We start from the raw sequence: 12969 nt of genomic DNA on the forward strand, positions 1-12969 counted from the left end.
TCTTTCGTCCTTGCTGCGACTTATAAACTACTTACTAAAAGTTACATAGACTTCTAAGTAAAGTATCTAACATTTATAGATATGCGTCTAGTATTTTCGATTACAAAGGTTTGATGTTGTCAGGTTTGATGGAGCCAAATGCTGTGGACTATAGGGAAAGATTATTAAAAGCTTACAGGAAAGCCATTATACCCTTGATAGCATACATGCGTCAGTACGAGTGCTATAGAGATATTTATATGCTGGATATTGAAGAATATGTGGAGTAAGTAGTAATCTACTTAAATTAGTGATGACTACTAGAAAATCATATTTGTTATGTAAGAGTAAACGAGGAGCATAAAGGTTATGTTGGATTTTTAAAATTATCTCCACTCGGTTTTCGACTATTTTTTTTTTACTCATTATTATTAATGACTGAGTGATCTTTGACTATGTTGACTAAGATGGTCGCCTCATATGTCAGGTATTTACACTCTTCCGCTATAGCTCAAGAATTGCTTGACGTTAGAAATTTGTGTGGGGGTGTTATCTCCCTGTGGAACAAGAATAATTTCAAATTAATTATTCATTTATTTCATCTATATACTGATATTTTCGTAACAGTATATATCGTTTTACAGAAACTTTCGTTTGGAGAAGCATTCCGCTTCGGAGACGCGTGAAGAGATACAGATGCATTTCGATGCCAAGCAAGAATTGATTTGGCGTCTACCGCAGTATATCAACATCGGTCCTTTTGCTCTCAATGTCGACACTTTGAAGGTTACAAGTCTGATATACAAATATGAACGTTTAATGATACTTAAATTTTATTTTTTTGTAATAAACGATAAACTAAATAATAGCTCTTAATGCTCGTTTCCATTTCCATCACGAAACCATTAATTTATTGTCGCTATGAGTGTCTAAAAGTGTGTGATGTTGTTTCAGCAAATACTTGTTACGAAACGGTCAGATATAATTAAGTCGTTACTGACAATGTGGATGGAGGAGGTCCGCATAGTGGTGGAAGACGTGATACAAGCGTACAAGAGCATCATGAGGAAGCTGGGCGAGAAGCCTAACACGATAGAACACGTGTTTGAGATCAGAGAGTGGATGGAGTCGATACCTTTCGGTTTGAAAACGCAGGATGATATCATGAGGAAAGTCCATACGGTAAGCAGTATTTTCAGTAAGTTTTACGATAAGCAGCAGTTTGAATCTATATCTTGGTAATTGGGTTTGTCTGTCTTTGTGTAGGATTACGAAGTACTTGACGTATTTTTCACGCCACTTGAAAACGACGACTTCAAAGCTCTATGGGAGGCCATTGGTTGGCCCTTGACGATAACTAAGCAGGTGACAAATCTTGTTTAATTTAGAAAATATGTTTTCATGCTATTCACTTTTTTGCGTCTCCCTATTATGTACTGATAAAATAAACATGTGTTATTATGTTTCAGGTGGTTGTCACAACAGATTTTCTGGAAGAGGAACAGGAGAAGTTTTGGAAGTTACATCAACAGGACGAACAAACGATGTTTGACAAAATCGACATGTTTAGTGCACAGTGTATGGCGCTTACATTGCAAAATGATTTTTCAAGAGTAAGTTTTATTGCTTAATCCCTAATCTTTAATTTTAAAAAAACTTTAGACTTACATTTTTATAAGCAAAATAATAATATATGTTATAGGTGCATGAGATAGCAAATGATATTAAAAAGGCTTGGAAGGGCATGAAGGATTCGCAAGAATGGGGCCGGGTCCTTAATCAGAGGCAAAAGTTGTTTGGACAACCTGTTGTTCCCTTTGTTGATCTAAATCGGTTGGTTAAGGAGTTTGAACCTTATAGGAATTTGTGGGTGACTGCTTCTGGTAAGCATTGCAATATATGAGAGTATACCTAATTATAAAATTATTGTAAAATATGAATGTTTAATTAATCTCTTTACTTTATAGATTTCCTCAAAGCGCGCGAAGTTTGGTTCGACAATCCTCTTATGTATGTGGATGCTGATACAATAGAACCATTGATCAATGAATATTACAAAACTATAGTGAAGTGCGTTCGCACTTTCGCCGATCTGCCTAAAGTACAGCAAGTGGCAATAACAATAAGGGTATTATATTTACTTTATCATTGATATTATGATCAAATAGAATTAAAAATCCAGTAACAAAAAGTAATTTATTTTCTTAGGACGATATTGATGAATTCCGTCCACTTATACCGGTCATACAAGCGGTCAGAAACCCAGGCATGAAAGAAAGACACTGGAACGAATTTATGGAAAGAGCTGGTAATTTTTCATGCTTCATATATGAGCTTGTTTCTACCAAATGAGGGAATATATTTGTACTGACGATTAATTTCCAGGTATAACGGTAACGATGAACGAGAAACAGACCTTTCAGATGTGTCTGAAACAAGGTGTAGCAGCTCACGCTGAGCTAATTGCTGATATAGGCGAGTTGGCTAGCAAGGAATATGTTATTGAACAGTCCCTGGACAAGATGCTTAATGATTGGGCTGCTAAGGTTATGGAGGTGACGCCGTATAAAACTACAGGTGATTTTTTATATATTCTATACCGGTTGCAAATTTATTCTTTTTTGTTTCGTTTTATTGTTTTAAAATGCGACTTAGGCTTATTAAAAGCTAATTATATTTTTTTTGTCAATTAGGAACATTTATAATGAAGATCGCTGATGAGACACTCCAACTTTTGGATGAGCATTTACTAGCTACTCAGCAACTCGGCTTCAGTCCTTTCAAGGCAGCTTTTGAACTTCGTATACAGGAATGGGATGACAAACTTCGTCTTACACAAAAAGTCGTTGATGAGTGGATCGAATGTCAAAAGTATAACTACCTATTTCATTTGCAGTCGATATATTTCTTGTAATACCTAAAATTAAATAAAAAACATTATCCTTATAATGGTTTTTGTGCAGAGAGTGGATGTATCTTGAACCTATATTCACTTCGGAAGACATTTCAAGACAGCTGCCTTTAGAAGCAAAAAAGTACGGTACCATGGAGAGAATATGGCGTAGGATTATGTCTTCGGCTGCTGCTTGCCCTAAGGTGAATTCTGTAAATTAGCGACGTAGTAAGAAAATAAAGACTGTATAATACTATTAGTATCTAGAGTAAGATCGATCTTACATACGTAATATTATATTACTTTGTACAATTACATTCATTTAAATTTATGTCAATTATGATTTCAGATATAAAAACTCTGTCTGATAGTGTAATACAGCTTTCGCACACGTTTCTATTTATTCTAATTCTATTTAATTTCTAGATAATGATAACTTGCCCGGACAGTCGTCTTCTGGACAGTTTAGTAGAGGCTCGTCATCTTCTCGCGGTTGTTTCAAAGGGACTCAATGAGTATATGGAGTTGAAGCGAGTTCGCTTCCCGCGGTTCTTCTTCCTCAGCGATGATGAATTGCTGGAGATATTGTCGCAGTCTCGCAATCCGAGGGCTGTCCAGCCGCATCTTAGGAAGTGCTTCGAAAATATTGCTAAAGTAAGTTGTTTTTTCAAAAGCTCTTCTTAGAAAATCTTGAAATCTTTTCAACTACGTTTTGGTAATAATAAAATTAATAAGCAAGATAAAGAAAAAAGCTTTTAATTTTTAAATATACGCTTTCTTAATACCTCAAGGACTAATGGACTGTATTTTTAGGTAACATTTGAACCAGATTTGAAGATAACTCAAATGCATTCAAGTGAAGGAGAGATTGTTGACCTTAAATACAGATTCTATCCATCTTCGAATGTGGAGCAATGGCTTCTGTTGTTAGAGGACACCATGAGACACTCAAGTAATTATTACCTTACCTTTAATCTCTATCAATTTTATTTTTCTTCCCGTGCAAAATTTACTTATAATTTGTATGAATCTTGATTACTTAAAGTTGATGGGAATCTTGCAATTTACATTTTCTATTTTGAACTTCTTTTATAGTCAGTTTTTTTTCAGTTCGCCTGACTCTAGTTGACGGGCTAGCAGAATTGTGGACCATGCCTCGTGCTCAGTGGGTCCTCCGCTGGCCAGGGCAGGTGGTGATAGCTGGTTCGCAGACAGCTTGGACAGCTGGCGTGGAACAAGCTATTGCGGATTACCGTATGGACATGTTCTTTGAGGAGAACTTACAACAGGTTAGGTTTACTGGTGCATATTATAAAAATTGACGCAAGTAAATAAATAGTGACGATTAGAAAGAAAGAGTTTGTTATCTTAGATGGGCATAAGTAAGTTTATTCGTTTTCATGTATATTTGCTATCTATCAGGTAGTCACTGTGAACTATCTGTTAATCAAACAAAAACGACTGTTATTAATAATCTATTAATCCAATACTTTGACTATCATAGATTGATATTTAACAATTTCTGTCTCCTAGAAATATTCAAATTTCGATCCTTGGTAGACAAAAACTGGATATATTGTTTTTGTAGATAACGGGCATTACTAAGTTCATTTTAATAACTGGACCATAGCACCGCCAAATATCCCTGCTTTAATAACTGCACGAAAAATTACACAAACTTAAATTTTATTGTGATTTGTTGTACTTTTTGGGGAGATCCATATTGTCATAATCATCATCATTTCAGTTGGACAGCCTCCGTGCGCTGGTGAAGGGCGAGCTGACGTTCTTCCAGCGGGAGGTGCTGTGCGCGCTCATCGTGATCGAGGTGCACGCGCGTGACGTCACGCGCACGCTCGTCGACGAGAACGTCAAGAACGTCAGCGACTTCCAGTGGACGTGCCAGTTGAGGTTGGGCAATTATGACTTTGTGAAATTGCTTTGAATAAGAAAGATGTTCATATGTATGTTGCGTATGTATCGTACTATTTGGCATCTCCAAGTAGCACAATTTATTTCGCATCATAGATCGAAATATGAAAATATTTAGTATGAAGGAATTATAACAGTCGATCTTTGGTGGGCCAAAAATTAGACAGATTGATTATTAACAATCAGTGTAAGTTATGACATATTCCCCTAATCACGATACCCGGTGTCAAAGCAAAATAAAGATTTTTGTGTTAATGAATGAATGGTTTCTTGTTTGCAGATACTACGAGATCGTGAAACCCATGTACCCGTTGGAAGAAGGCGAGACGCCGGAAATATACCAAGACGAGGACAGGCTGGACACGTCGCCGTACTATCGGCAGTTTAGCCAGAACTGCTGTGACGTGCGGGCGCTCAATTCTGTCTTCACTTACCAGAACGAATATCTTGGTAACAGGTGAAATCAGTTTGGAAGCGTTTAAATTAAATACCTAAAAGCCTTTTTAGTGTAAGTACCTACCGTATATCAAAGAGTTTCCTGCTTATGGCAGAAGTTATCTTGTAAGAGAGTATTTGAAGTAACTCTGCGGTGACTGGCTATTTCTTCAAGCGCAGGTATTTATTTGCATGTATCAGGGGTAACGTTAATGAAAGTCGATTTCAAATAGTAATATTTTATTTTTGGAGTTCAGGCTTAACATCAGGTGAACTACATGTCAAATTTACTAATTTTAAAGGCATCTTTAAAAAAATTAATAGTCTTAACGTTGTAAAAAAAAATCTCTCTGATATAATTCAGGAAGAGTCATTAATATTAACATAAAGTAAACATCACCCAGTGGTAGGCTCGTGATCACCCCGCTGACGGACCGCTGCTACCTGACGCTGATGTGCGCGATGCACCTGAAGTTCGGCGGCGCGCCCGCCGGCCCGGCCGGCACCGGCAAGACTGAGACCACTAAGGTTTTTATTTCTTTTTTGTAGTCGAGATTTAAACTGTAGGACGTGTACAGCTTACTAATATAGTGGCTAGACGCCCGCTAAAGTCGGGAATGAGCATGATGTTGTTGCAAAGTGCCTTGAACTATGTAGATGAACCAGCTAAGACGTCCAAAAGTTACAAGCGTCAAGTGAAGACCTGAACTAGATAGCGGGGAACCACTGATTTAAAAATAGAGTCAGTTAGACTCGCGTTAAATATTAGGTACCCTTCCATTACTCGCATGTTTTCTGGTATCTATATTGTGTTCTATGCCGCAAAAATTGCGACGAAGCATGATTTAATATTGTTTGATTGTGACAAATAATAATTGCTACAGGACCTGGCCAAAGCGCTAGCTGTGCAGTGCGTTGTCTTCAACTGCTCCGATCAACTTGATTTTATGGCCATGGGCAAGTTCTTCAAAGGATTAGCTGCGTACGTTCTTAAATTGATAATGTTAAATACTGGTAGATTTTTGTAGAAATTTTCATTTTATTTGTAGAAAATAGTAATGAAATGGCCATGATGACCTCTTCTTTAGCAGTATTTTAGCAATACTGCTTGCTTTGTGGTTTTGTAGACCTGGTGTTACAGCAAACATACTCGTATTCAAGCATTACCTACTGTTCAATATGACGTTGGTTATAAATATGGGTTGGACAAAGAACTTGGACAGATGGGCTAATTACGTTAGATATTTCTATAACAAGAAATGAAATCCTTTCCTTATTAATATGTTTTCCTATCGATATTACTAGGTCTGGAGCATGGGCTTGCTTTGACGAATTCAACCGCATTGATATTGAGGTCTTATCAGTGGTGGCGCAACAGGTAATCATTAGACATTTATTATATTCCAAATGAAGATTAAAATAACTACTTATTACGTATGAATTAAACAATAAATTATACTAATAAAATATTATATGATTACAGGTGGTGACCATCCAAAAGGCCCAGATTGCTCGTCAGGATAGATTCATATTTGAAGGCTGCGAATTGCCGCTTAAGGCTTCTTGTTCAGTCTTTATCACAATGAATCCTGGATATGCTGGTATGTGCTAAAGTCTTGAATTCGGGTAATTCTACACTTTACCTAAGTTTTCGCAACGCTTCATAAACTAGATTATTTTCTTTTTGTTAGTGCTCCCTCTCTCTCCCTGTCTTATTCTTTTGTCTCCTTCATGAATTTTCGATAAATTCGTGTGAAACATTAAAACAATATTATAAAAATATTTCCAGGTCGTACGGAATTACCAGATAATCTCAAAGCTCTTTTCCGACCTATTGCTATGATGGTGCCCGACTATGCGCTGATTGCTGAGATATCGCTATTCTCTTATGGTTTCTTTGAAGCGAAATTATTAGCTGGCAAAATCACTACCACGTTCAGGCTAAGCTCTGAACAATTATCTTCACAGGTATTTCAATATTATCGATAAAATATCAAAGAAGTGGTAGAACTGAAATTTTATTCTACACTTCCCTTATTGTTATTTTCCATATTTTCGGTCGTGAAATTCTAGCTTTTTCTCAAAGGCATAACCTATTAGATCGTCATACAGATCTTCTATCCTATTTGGATTTTACGACATGACGGCATCGGACGGACGGAATCCCCGTATACTCATTTCATTAACTGTACATTTAAATGACGGCTGTGTATTTAACCTGTCTTAATTTATAGGATCATTATGATTTTGGTATGCGAGCAGTGAAGACTGTAATCTTGGTTGCGGGCAATCTGATCCGACAAATGCCAGACGGAGACGAGCGGCAAATTGTTCTCCGCGCCTTAAGAGATGTTAACGTGCCCAAATTTCTTGCTGATGACCTCGTTTTGTTCAATGGTAATTAGTGTAATAGTAGAGTAATAGTGGTGGTTTGTTAAAAACCATAATTATTTATTTAAATGAAAGAAACGGAGTAATATTATGCATGAGGAACTACAAATGCTGGAAATAATGTTTTTTTATAATTTTTAAATATTTTCCCAAAAGAGGTTGAAATAGTGGTAGTGGTGCCAAAGCTGACGTCTTATGATACGTATTTTTTTAAATATCATGAAGTTTTAAAATTTCAGGTATAATATCCGATCTGTTTCCAAGAGTAGAAATCCCAATAGTAGATTACGGAATCATGGAGCAATCTATAAGAAATATGCTTGTGAAGAGAGGGTATGATGACTTGTACAGTAAGTGTTAAAGGGGCAGTTTAATGCCATTATATTGTTATCTGTTATTCAATATTTAAAATAAAACTTCTCGTTTCAGCATTTATATTCAAAATTATTCAGCTATATGAGACAACAGTTGTGAGACATGGTCTAATGTTGGTGGGACCGGCTGGTTCTGGCAAAACGAAGGTAAATTTATTTACAGAGGTTATTTCATGTGTACATATTATGCGGACTAATTTGCTTATATTTTCGTCTTTTATGAATAGTGTTACGAAATATTACGAGATGCTCTAACAGCTATCAAAGGCAAGTTGGCGCCAGACGGGTTCCCATTTACTCCAGTGCATACATTTGTCGTCAACCCCAAGTCTATCACCATGGGACAGTTGTATGGAGAATTTGATCTGCAGACTCATGAATGGTAAAAAAAATTCAGGAAGTTGCTGACTGAGTTCAAAATATACAAAATATTTAATATAAACGTAATTATTAGGACTGATGGTATTCTATCGAGTTTGGTGCGAGCTGGCATCGCAGTGGAAGATACAGACAAACGTTGGTACGTCTTCGATGGACCTGTCGATGCAGTGTGGATCGAAAACATGAATACGGTATATTTGAAAACAGTTATAACATATTTACGTTATATTTCAACAGTTTTAAACTAAAACTAAGTTGTCATAATTTCGATATCATCTTTTCTATTGTGGTACACAGGTCCTGGATGACAATAAGAAACTTTGCCTATCGAGTGGAGAGATAATGAAGCTGACTGATCGGCAGCGGATGATCTTTGAAGTGGCGGATCTAGCTGTGGCTTCACCGGCCACTGTGTCTCGATGTGGAATGGTGTATTTAGACACACGAGTGGTCGGTCTGCCGCCACTTATCAATGCTTGGATGAAGAGCAACTTGCCTCCTGTTAGTATTATTTAAGATTGCTTTATCAACTATAAATATATATGGGTGTCTAGTAAGTTGAGACGATTCTTTGCTTATTTGTCGAAATAAGTCTTGTGTAGTAAAAAAAAAACAACAGTGGAATGCGTTAGTACACGTTTTTTTTTAATTTAAAGTAAAACTCTTCACAGATTTTTGAGAACTGTTTTGAAGAAACTTTGTTGCCTTACGTACATTCTAATTTATAAACTTACCTAAACCTTAAACTATTTCATTTATTGTTCCTATTTCAATCTCGAGAATATTGTAAATATTACTCATTCCGTCTACGTCAGTTTCAGAACAGAACTCAAATATTTTACCTGTAATAACAGATCGCAGATAATATCCGCAAGATTCTCCCTGGCCTCATAACCACCTACCTTTACCCGGCCTTGCAAGTCCTCCGCTCAAAGCTGACGGAGATCGTCGCCTCCATCGACTCATCGCTGGTGCTGAAGTTCCTCGAGCTGCTGGACTACCGGCTGCGGCCGCTGACCGGCAAGGATGATAGGCCGCCTCCAGGGGCACCGTTCTTGGCTATGATGCGTTAGTTTTGTTTGAACATTTTTATCCGTCGTTCAATCAATCAGTCTCTGGTGATGTCTACTGAATAATGGAACTTTGTATTTTAAAGCTAGTTTATGTAATGAAATTCCTGTATATCTTTCTTACTTTTGACTTTCGTACTATTTCTTCTTACGTACGACTTTTTATAGTTCCATCTCAGTTATTAGTCAAGAGTTTTGCTTACACAGTTGCGAGAATGCAATAAATATTACGAGTAGATTGTTGTTAGACCTTTTCCTGTACAAGCAGAGTATAATTAAAAAAATATAATCCATTATCTAATTAAATTACATATTTTCTAATGTATTTTGCAGCTAAACTAGCACCGTGTTGGGTCATATGGTCCATAATCTGGTCAGTAGGCGCGACTTGCGATCACAATGGTCGCGCTATTTTCTCGGATTTCATACGAAATACCATGGAGGAGAATAATACTAAACCACTTTTTCCCAAAGAGGGAAGAGTATATGATTACACGTAAGTACATGAAATGTACGTAAGCAAATGAAATCAATGTACGAATCTAGAAGACAAAGTCAGTTATGTAGAACAAGCATGTTAAGTTAATATACAGATACAAAATATTTTCAACTTAATAAGTAAGTACTTAAATAAAAAAAAAACTTGATGCATAACAAAAAATATTTAGGGGAATATAGCAGAGTTTATATATTTATAGGCTTCACGATGGAGGATTTACAGATCTGACCGACGATGGCGAGCCAGCTAATCCATATTGGTATAACTGGATGGCTAATTTGGAGGAGTATGAAGTAGATCCCGAATGGCAATATGCTGGTAAAATCAGTTCTCATAACTTAGATCGGAACAGGTTTTTAGATTACTATTGTTATAACCTGTATTCAGACGTATATTAATGGCAGGGTACGAAAGCGAACATCTTACCAACTTACTAATATGTTTTATAATAAAGTTAAATTTGCTCAGTTTCGGTGCACTTTCTGAGGAGTAAAATTGTTATTTTCAATTTAATGTATCCGTCTCACATATTTATCAAACGTGACGTAAAATATAAAATGCTTATATTAGTACAGTAATGATGCTCCTCGTGAAAAAATTGACATAGTCCAGTCATTATAGTAAGCTCACCTCGGAATTCGATTCTTACCTAATTTAAGCTTAAATAACTGGACTAACGGTATATTTTCCGTAAGAATTGTCACTATAGAATTTTTCTTAATTTGCTTGTCTCAGATATCGAAGTGCCAACGCTGGACAACGTGCGCAGCGCGGCGATCCTCGGCTACAAGATCGCCAACTACAACCACGTGATCTGCGTGGGGCCCACCGGCACCGGCAAGACCGTCACCATCACCTCGAAGCTGTCCCGCGGTCTCCACAAGAAGTTTATCTGCGAGTTTATCGTGTTCTCCGCCAGGACCTCTGCTAATCAGACGCAGGTATAAAGTTATATCAGTCTTCCATTTAGATAGTAGTAAGAAGTCAATTAGACTTCTAGTAGATTCGGATTGAACGCTGATTTAAACTGTTGATATTTTTTTTTGTTTACGAGAGGGAAATCTTAAAAATGTACCCGACGATGTGGGAGCGACGCCGGGTTATGTGGGATTTTTACCGCACTAAAACCCCCCCGGTGGCCGTTCTCAACGCTTGTTGGAGAACTCCGGGATCTCCAACGGAACGCAACCGGATTCCTCCAAGCGCGAGGCCCCGATTGGGCTCTGCCCTGGGAGAGCAGTTTTCGCTCCTCCCACCATCTGGTATTCACGACGGTATGCGACCACACATACCGCCGTCCTTCCCGGGGTCGCTTGCTGGACGGTTCGAGCTCCCACTCTTGCCGCCGGCAACCCCGGCAAGCCCCCTTTTAGTCGCCTTTTCCGACAGGCAGGGGATACCGTAGACCTATTCTAGTCCCGGAACTACAGGGACAAGGCATGATGTATCCTTAGAATCGATTCGACTATTGTAAGTAGTATTAGAAAGTGTTTTATCACAATACTCATATTATAAGAGTAGCTCAAGCGTAGCAGGTGTGAAGTTTGTAATGACAGCTTATGAAAAAGTATAAAAAAAATCATATTTTACAATTATGTTTTTTTACTTAATGATAGAATATGGGCTCTAGCAAAATATTGTATCTTTACAGGACGTTATTGATAGCAAGCTGGAGCGACGAAGACGCGGCGTGTTCGGCCCACCGCCCACAAAACGACAAGTTTTCTTCATAGACGACCTCAACATGCCCGCTCTAGAAGTGTATGGGGCTCAACCTCCGATAGAACTGCTGCGACAGTTTATGGATTTCTCTGGTAGGGATATTACTGAGTAGATAACATGCATGTAGACTAGCATAAACATAAACACTTTCTACGCTTTAAAACGCTCTCTAGACTTACAGCCCCACACTAGGATTCCCTATATCGTGGGTGCCATGGACACACGCAGACACTCAGACAAACACTCAGAAACAGAAATATCATTTATAATAAAAATCTGTCTAGCCGGGGATTGAACCCGGGACCCTCTGCGCATCTTTGATGATAAAATAGTTTTAAGAGGAATTACTTAATATTAAAATTTGAAAATTATCGAGAAATGTATAAATTTTACTTACAATGTTCTTCTTTATAAAATACATATTTACAGTAGACTCTAAGAAACGCCTTTTAATAATTTCCAGGTTGGTACGACCGTCAAAGCATTGGCGACTTCCGCACTCTAGTGGACATGAGCATCGTGGCCGCCATGGGTCCCCCGGGCGGCGGCAGGAACCCCGTCACCATGCGCCTCATGCGACACTTTCATTATATCTCCTTCACAGAAATGGAGTACTCCAGCAAGGTAGGATGATGATGATGTATTAGATTTATGTAATTTTTATTTATGGGTATATAATGAAGATTGTTTATTAAACAAATTAATTTTAAGCAGTTTACTTCCTTTTAGACCAGTTGTTTCAGACTTAACCAATTTATATTTTAAAAGCTTTTAATTGTTTTATTTTGTACTACGTTTTGGTAATGATTGTTACCTTGATTCCAGTACGGCATCTTCGCAGTTATTCTGGGTTCGTGGACACGAAACTTCAACAAAGTGTCTATACGCGAAGGTCCATTCCTCAAGGGATCCATCGAGATCTTCAACTCACTCGTCGAGGAATTACTACCCACTCCAACTAAATCTCATTATACTTTCAATCTTCGCGATTTGAGTAAAGTTTTCCAAGGTATACTGATGCTGGATCCCCATGCTGTAAAGGTAATAGGATCAATAAGACGGTGTGCCACGTAAAGACTTTTCAGATTTTTCCTTTTCGATCAGATTAATGTCTCATCGGCTCTGGTATGCTGGTAATATAAAATAATGAATTAAGTTTTTTACATTACATTTTTTACATTACATTTTTTACATTAAGTACTCTAAGATTTCGTCAGTAATATTTTTTAAGATTATATAGGCTTTTCGTGTACGTGTTTTGCAGGTATTTGTAAAGACAGGCTTATGTTTTTG

The 12969-nt window shown here is 37.5% G+C and overlaps 1 protein-coding gene across 1 annotated transcript in view; it reads left to right on the forward strand.

The window, feature by feature from the left end:
- Window positions 1–12969, forward strand: part of LOC140754415 (dynein axonemal heavy chain 1) — a 39176-nt gene that overhangs the window by 4381 nt on the left and 21826 nt on the right. The window contains exons 15-48 of the mRNA XM_073089420.1: window positions 124–265; window positions 624–765; window positions 934–1161; window positions 1246–1344; window positions 1449–1592; window positions 1682–1862; window positions 1947–2107; window positions 2188–2287; window positions 2365–2556; window positions 2673–2850; window positions 2943–3075; window positions 3299–3526; window positions 3686–3824; window positions 3983–4161; window positions 4620–4783; window positions 5085–5261; window positions 5644–5767; window positions 6124–6221; window positions 6545–6617; window positions 6723–6840; window positions 7029–7207; window positions 7474–7636; window positions 7870–7980; window positions 8060–8151; window positions 8232–8386; window positions 8459–8576; window positions 8683–8886; window positions 9240–9453; window positions 9789–9951; window positions 10154–10272; window positions 10690–10895; window positions 11606–11768; window positions 12140–12300; window positions 12502–12717. Coding sequence (XP_072945521.1) covers window positions 124–265; window positions 624–765; window positions 934–1161; window positions 1246–1344; window positions 1449–1592; window positions 1682–1862; window positions 1947–2107; window positions 2188–2287; window positions 2365–2556; window positions 2673–2850; window positions 2943–3075; window positions 3299–3526; window positions 3686–3824; window positions 3983–4161; window positions 4620–4783; window positions 5085–5261; window positions 5644–5767; window positions 6124–6221; window positions 6545–6617; window positions 6723–6840; window positions 7029–7207; window positions 7474–7636; window positions 7870–7980; window positions 8060–8151; window positions 8232–8386; window positions 8459–8576; window positions 8683–8886; window positions 9240–9453; window positions 9789–9951; window positions 10154–10272; window positions 10690–10895; window positions 11606–11768; window positions 12140–12300; window positions 12502–12717 — 5264 coding nt within the window. The remainder of the gene's footprint in view (window positions 1–123; window positions 266–623; window positions 766–933; window positions 1162–1245; window positions 1345–1448; window positions 1593–1681; window positions 1863–1946; window positions 2108–2187; window positions 2288–2364; window positions 2557–2672; window positions 2851–2942; window positions 3076–3298; window positions 3527–3685; window positions 3825–3982; window positions 4162–4619; window positions 4784–5084; window positions 5262–5643; window positions 5768–6123; window positions 6222–6544; window positions 6618–6722; window positions 6841–7028; window positions 7208–7473; window positions 7637–7869; window positions 7981–8059; window positions 8152–8231; window positions 8387–8458; window positions 8577–8682; window positions 8887–9239; window positions 9454–9788; window positions 9952–10153; window positions 10273–10689; window positions 10896–11605; window positions 11769–12139; window positions 12301–12501; window positions 12718–12969) is intronic.

This window comes from Epargyreus clarus, unplaced genomic scaffold, assembly GCF_041222505.1.
Source record: "Epargyreus clarus isolate Ecla_fem2 unplaced genomic scaffold, WU_Ecla_fem_2.2 ptg000029l, whole genome shotgun sequence".
Classification (NCBI taxonomy): Eukaryota; Metazoa; Arthropoda; class Insecta; order Lepidoptera; family Hesperiidae; genus Epargyreus; species Epargyreus clarus.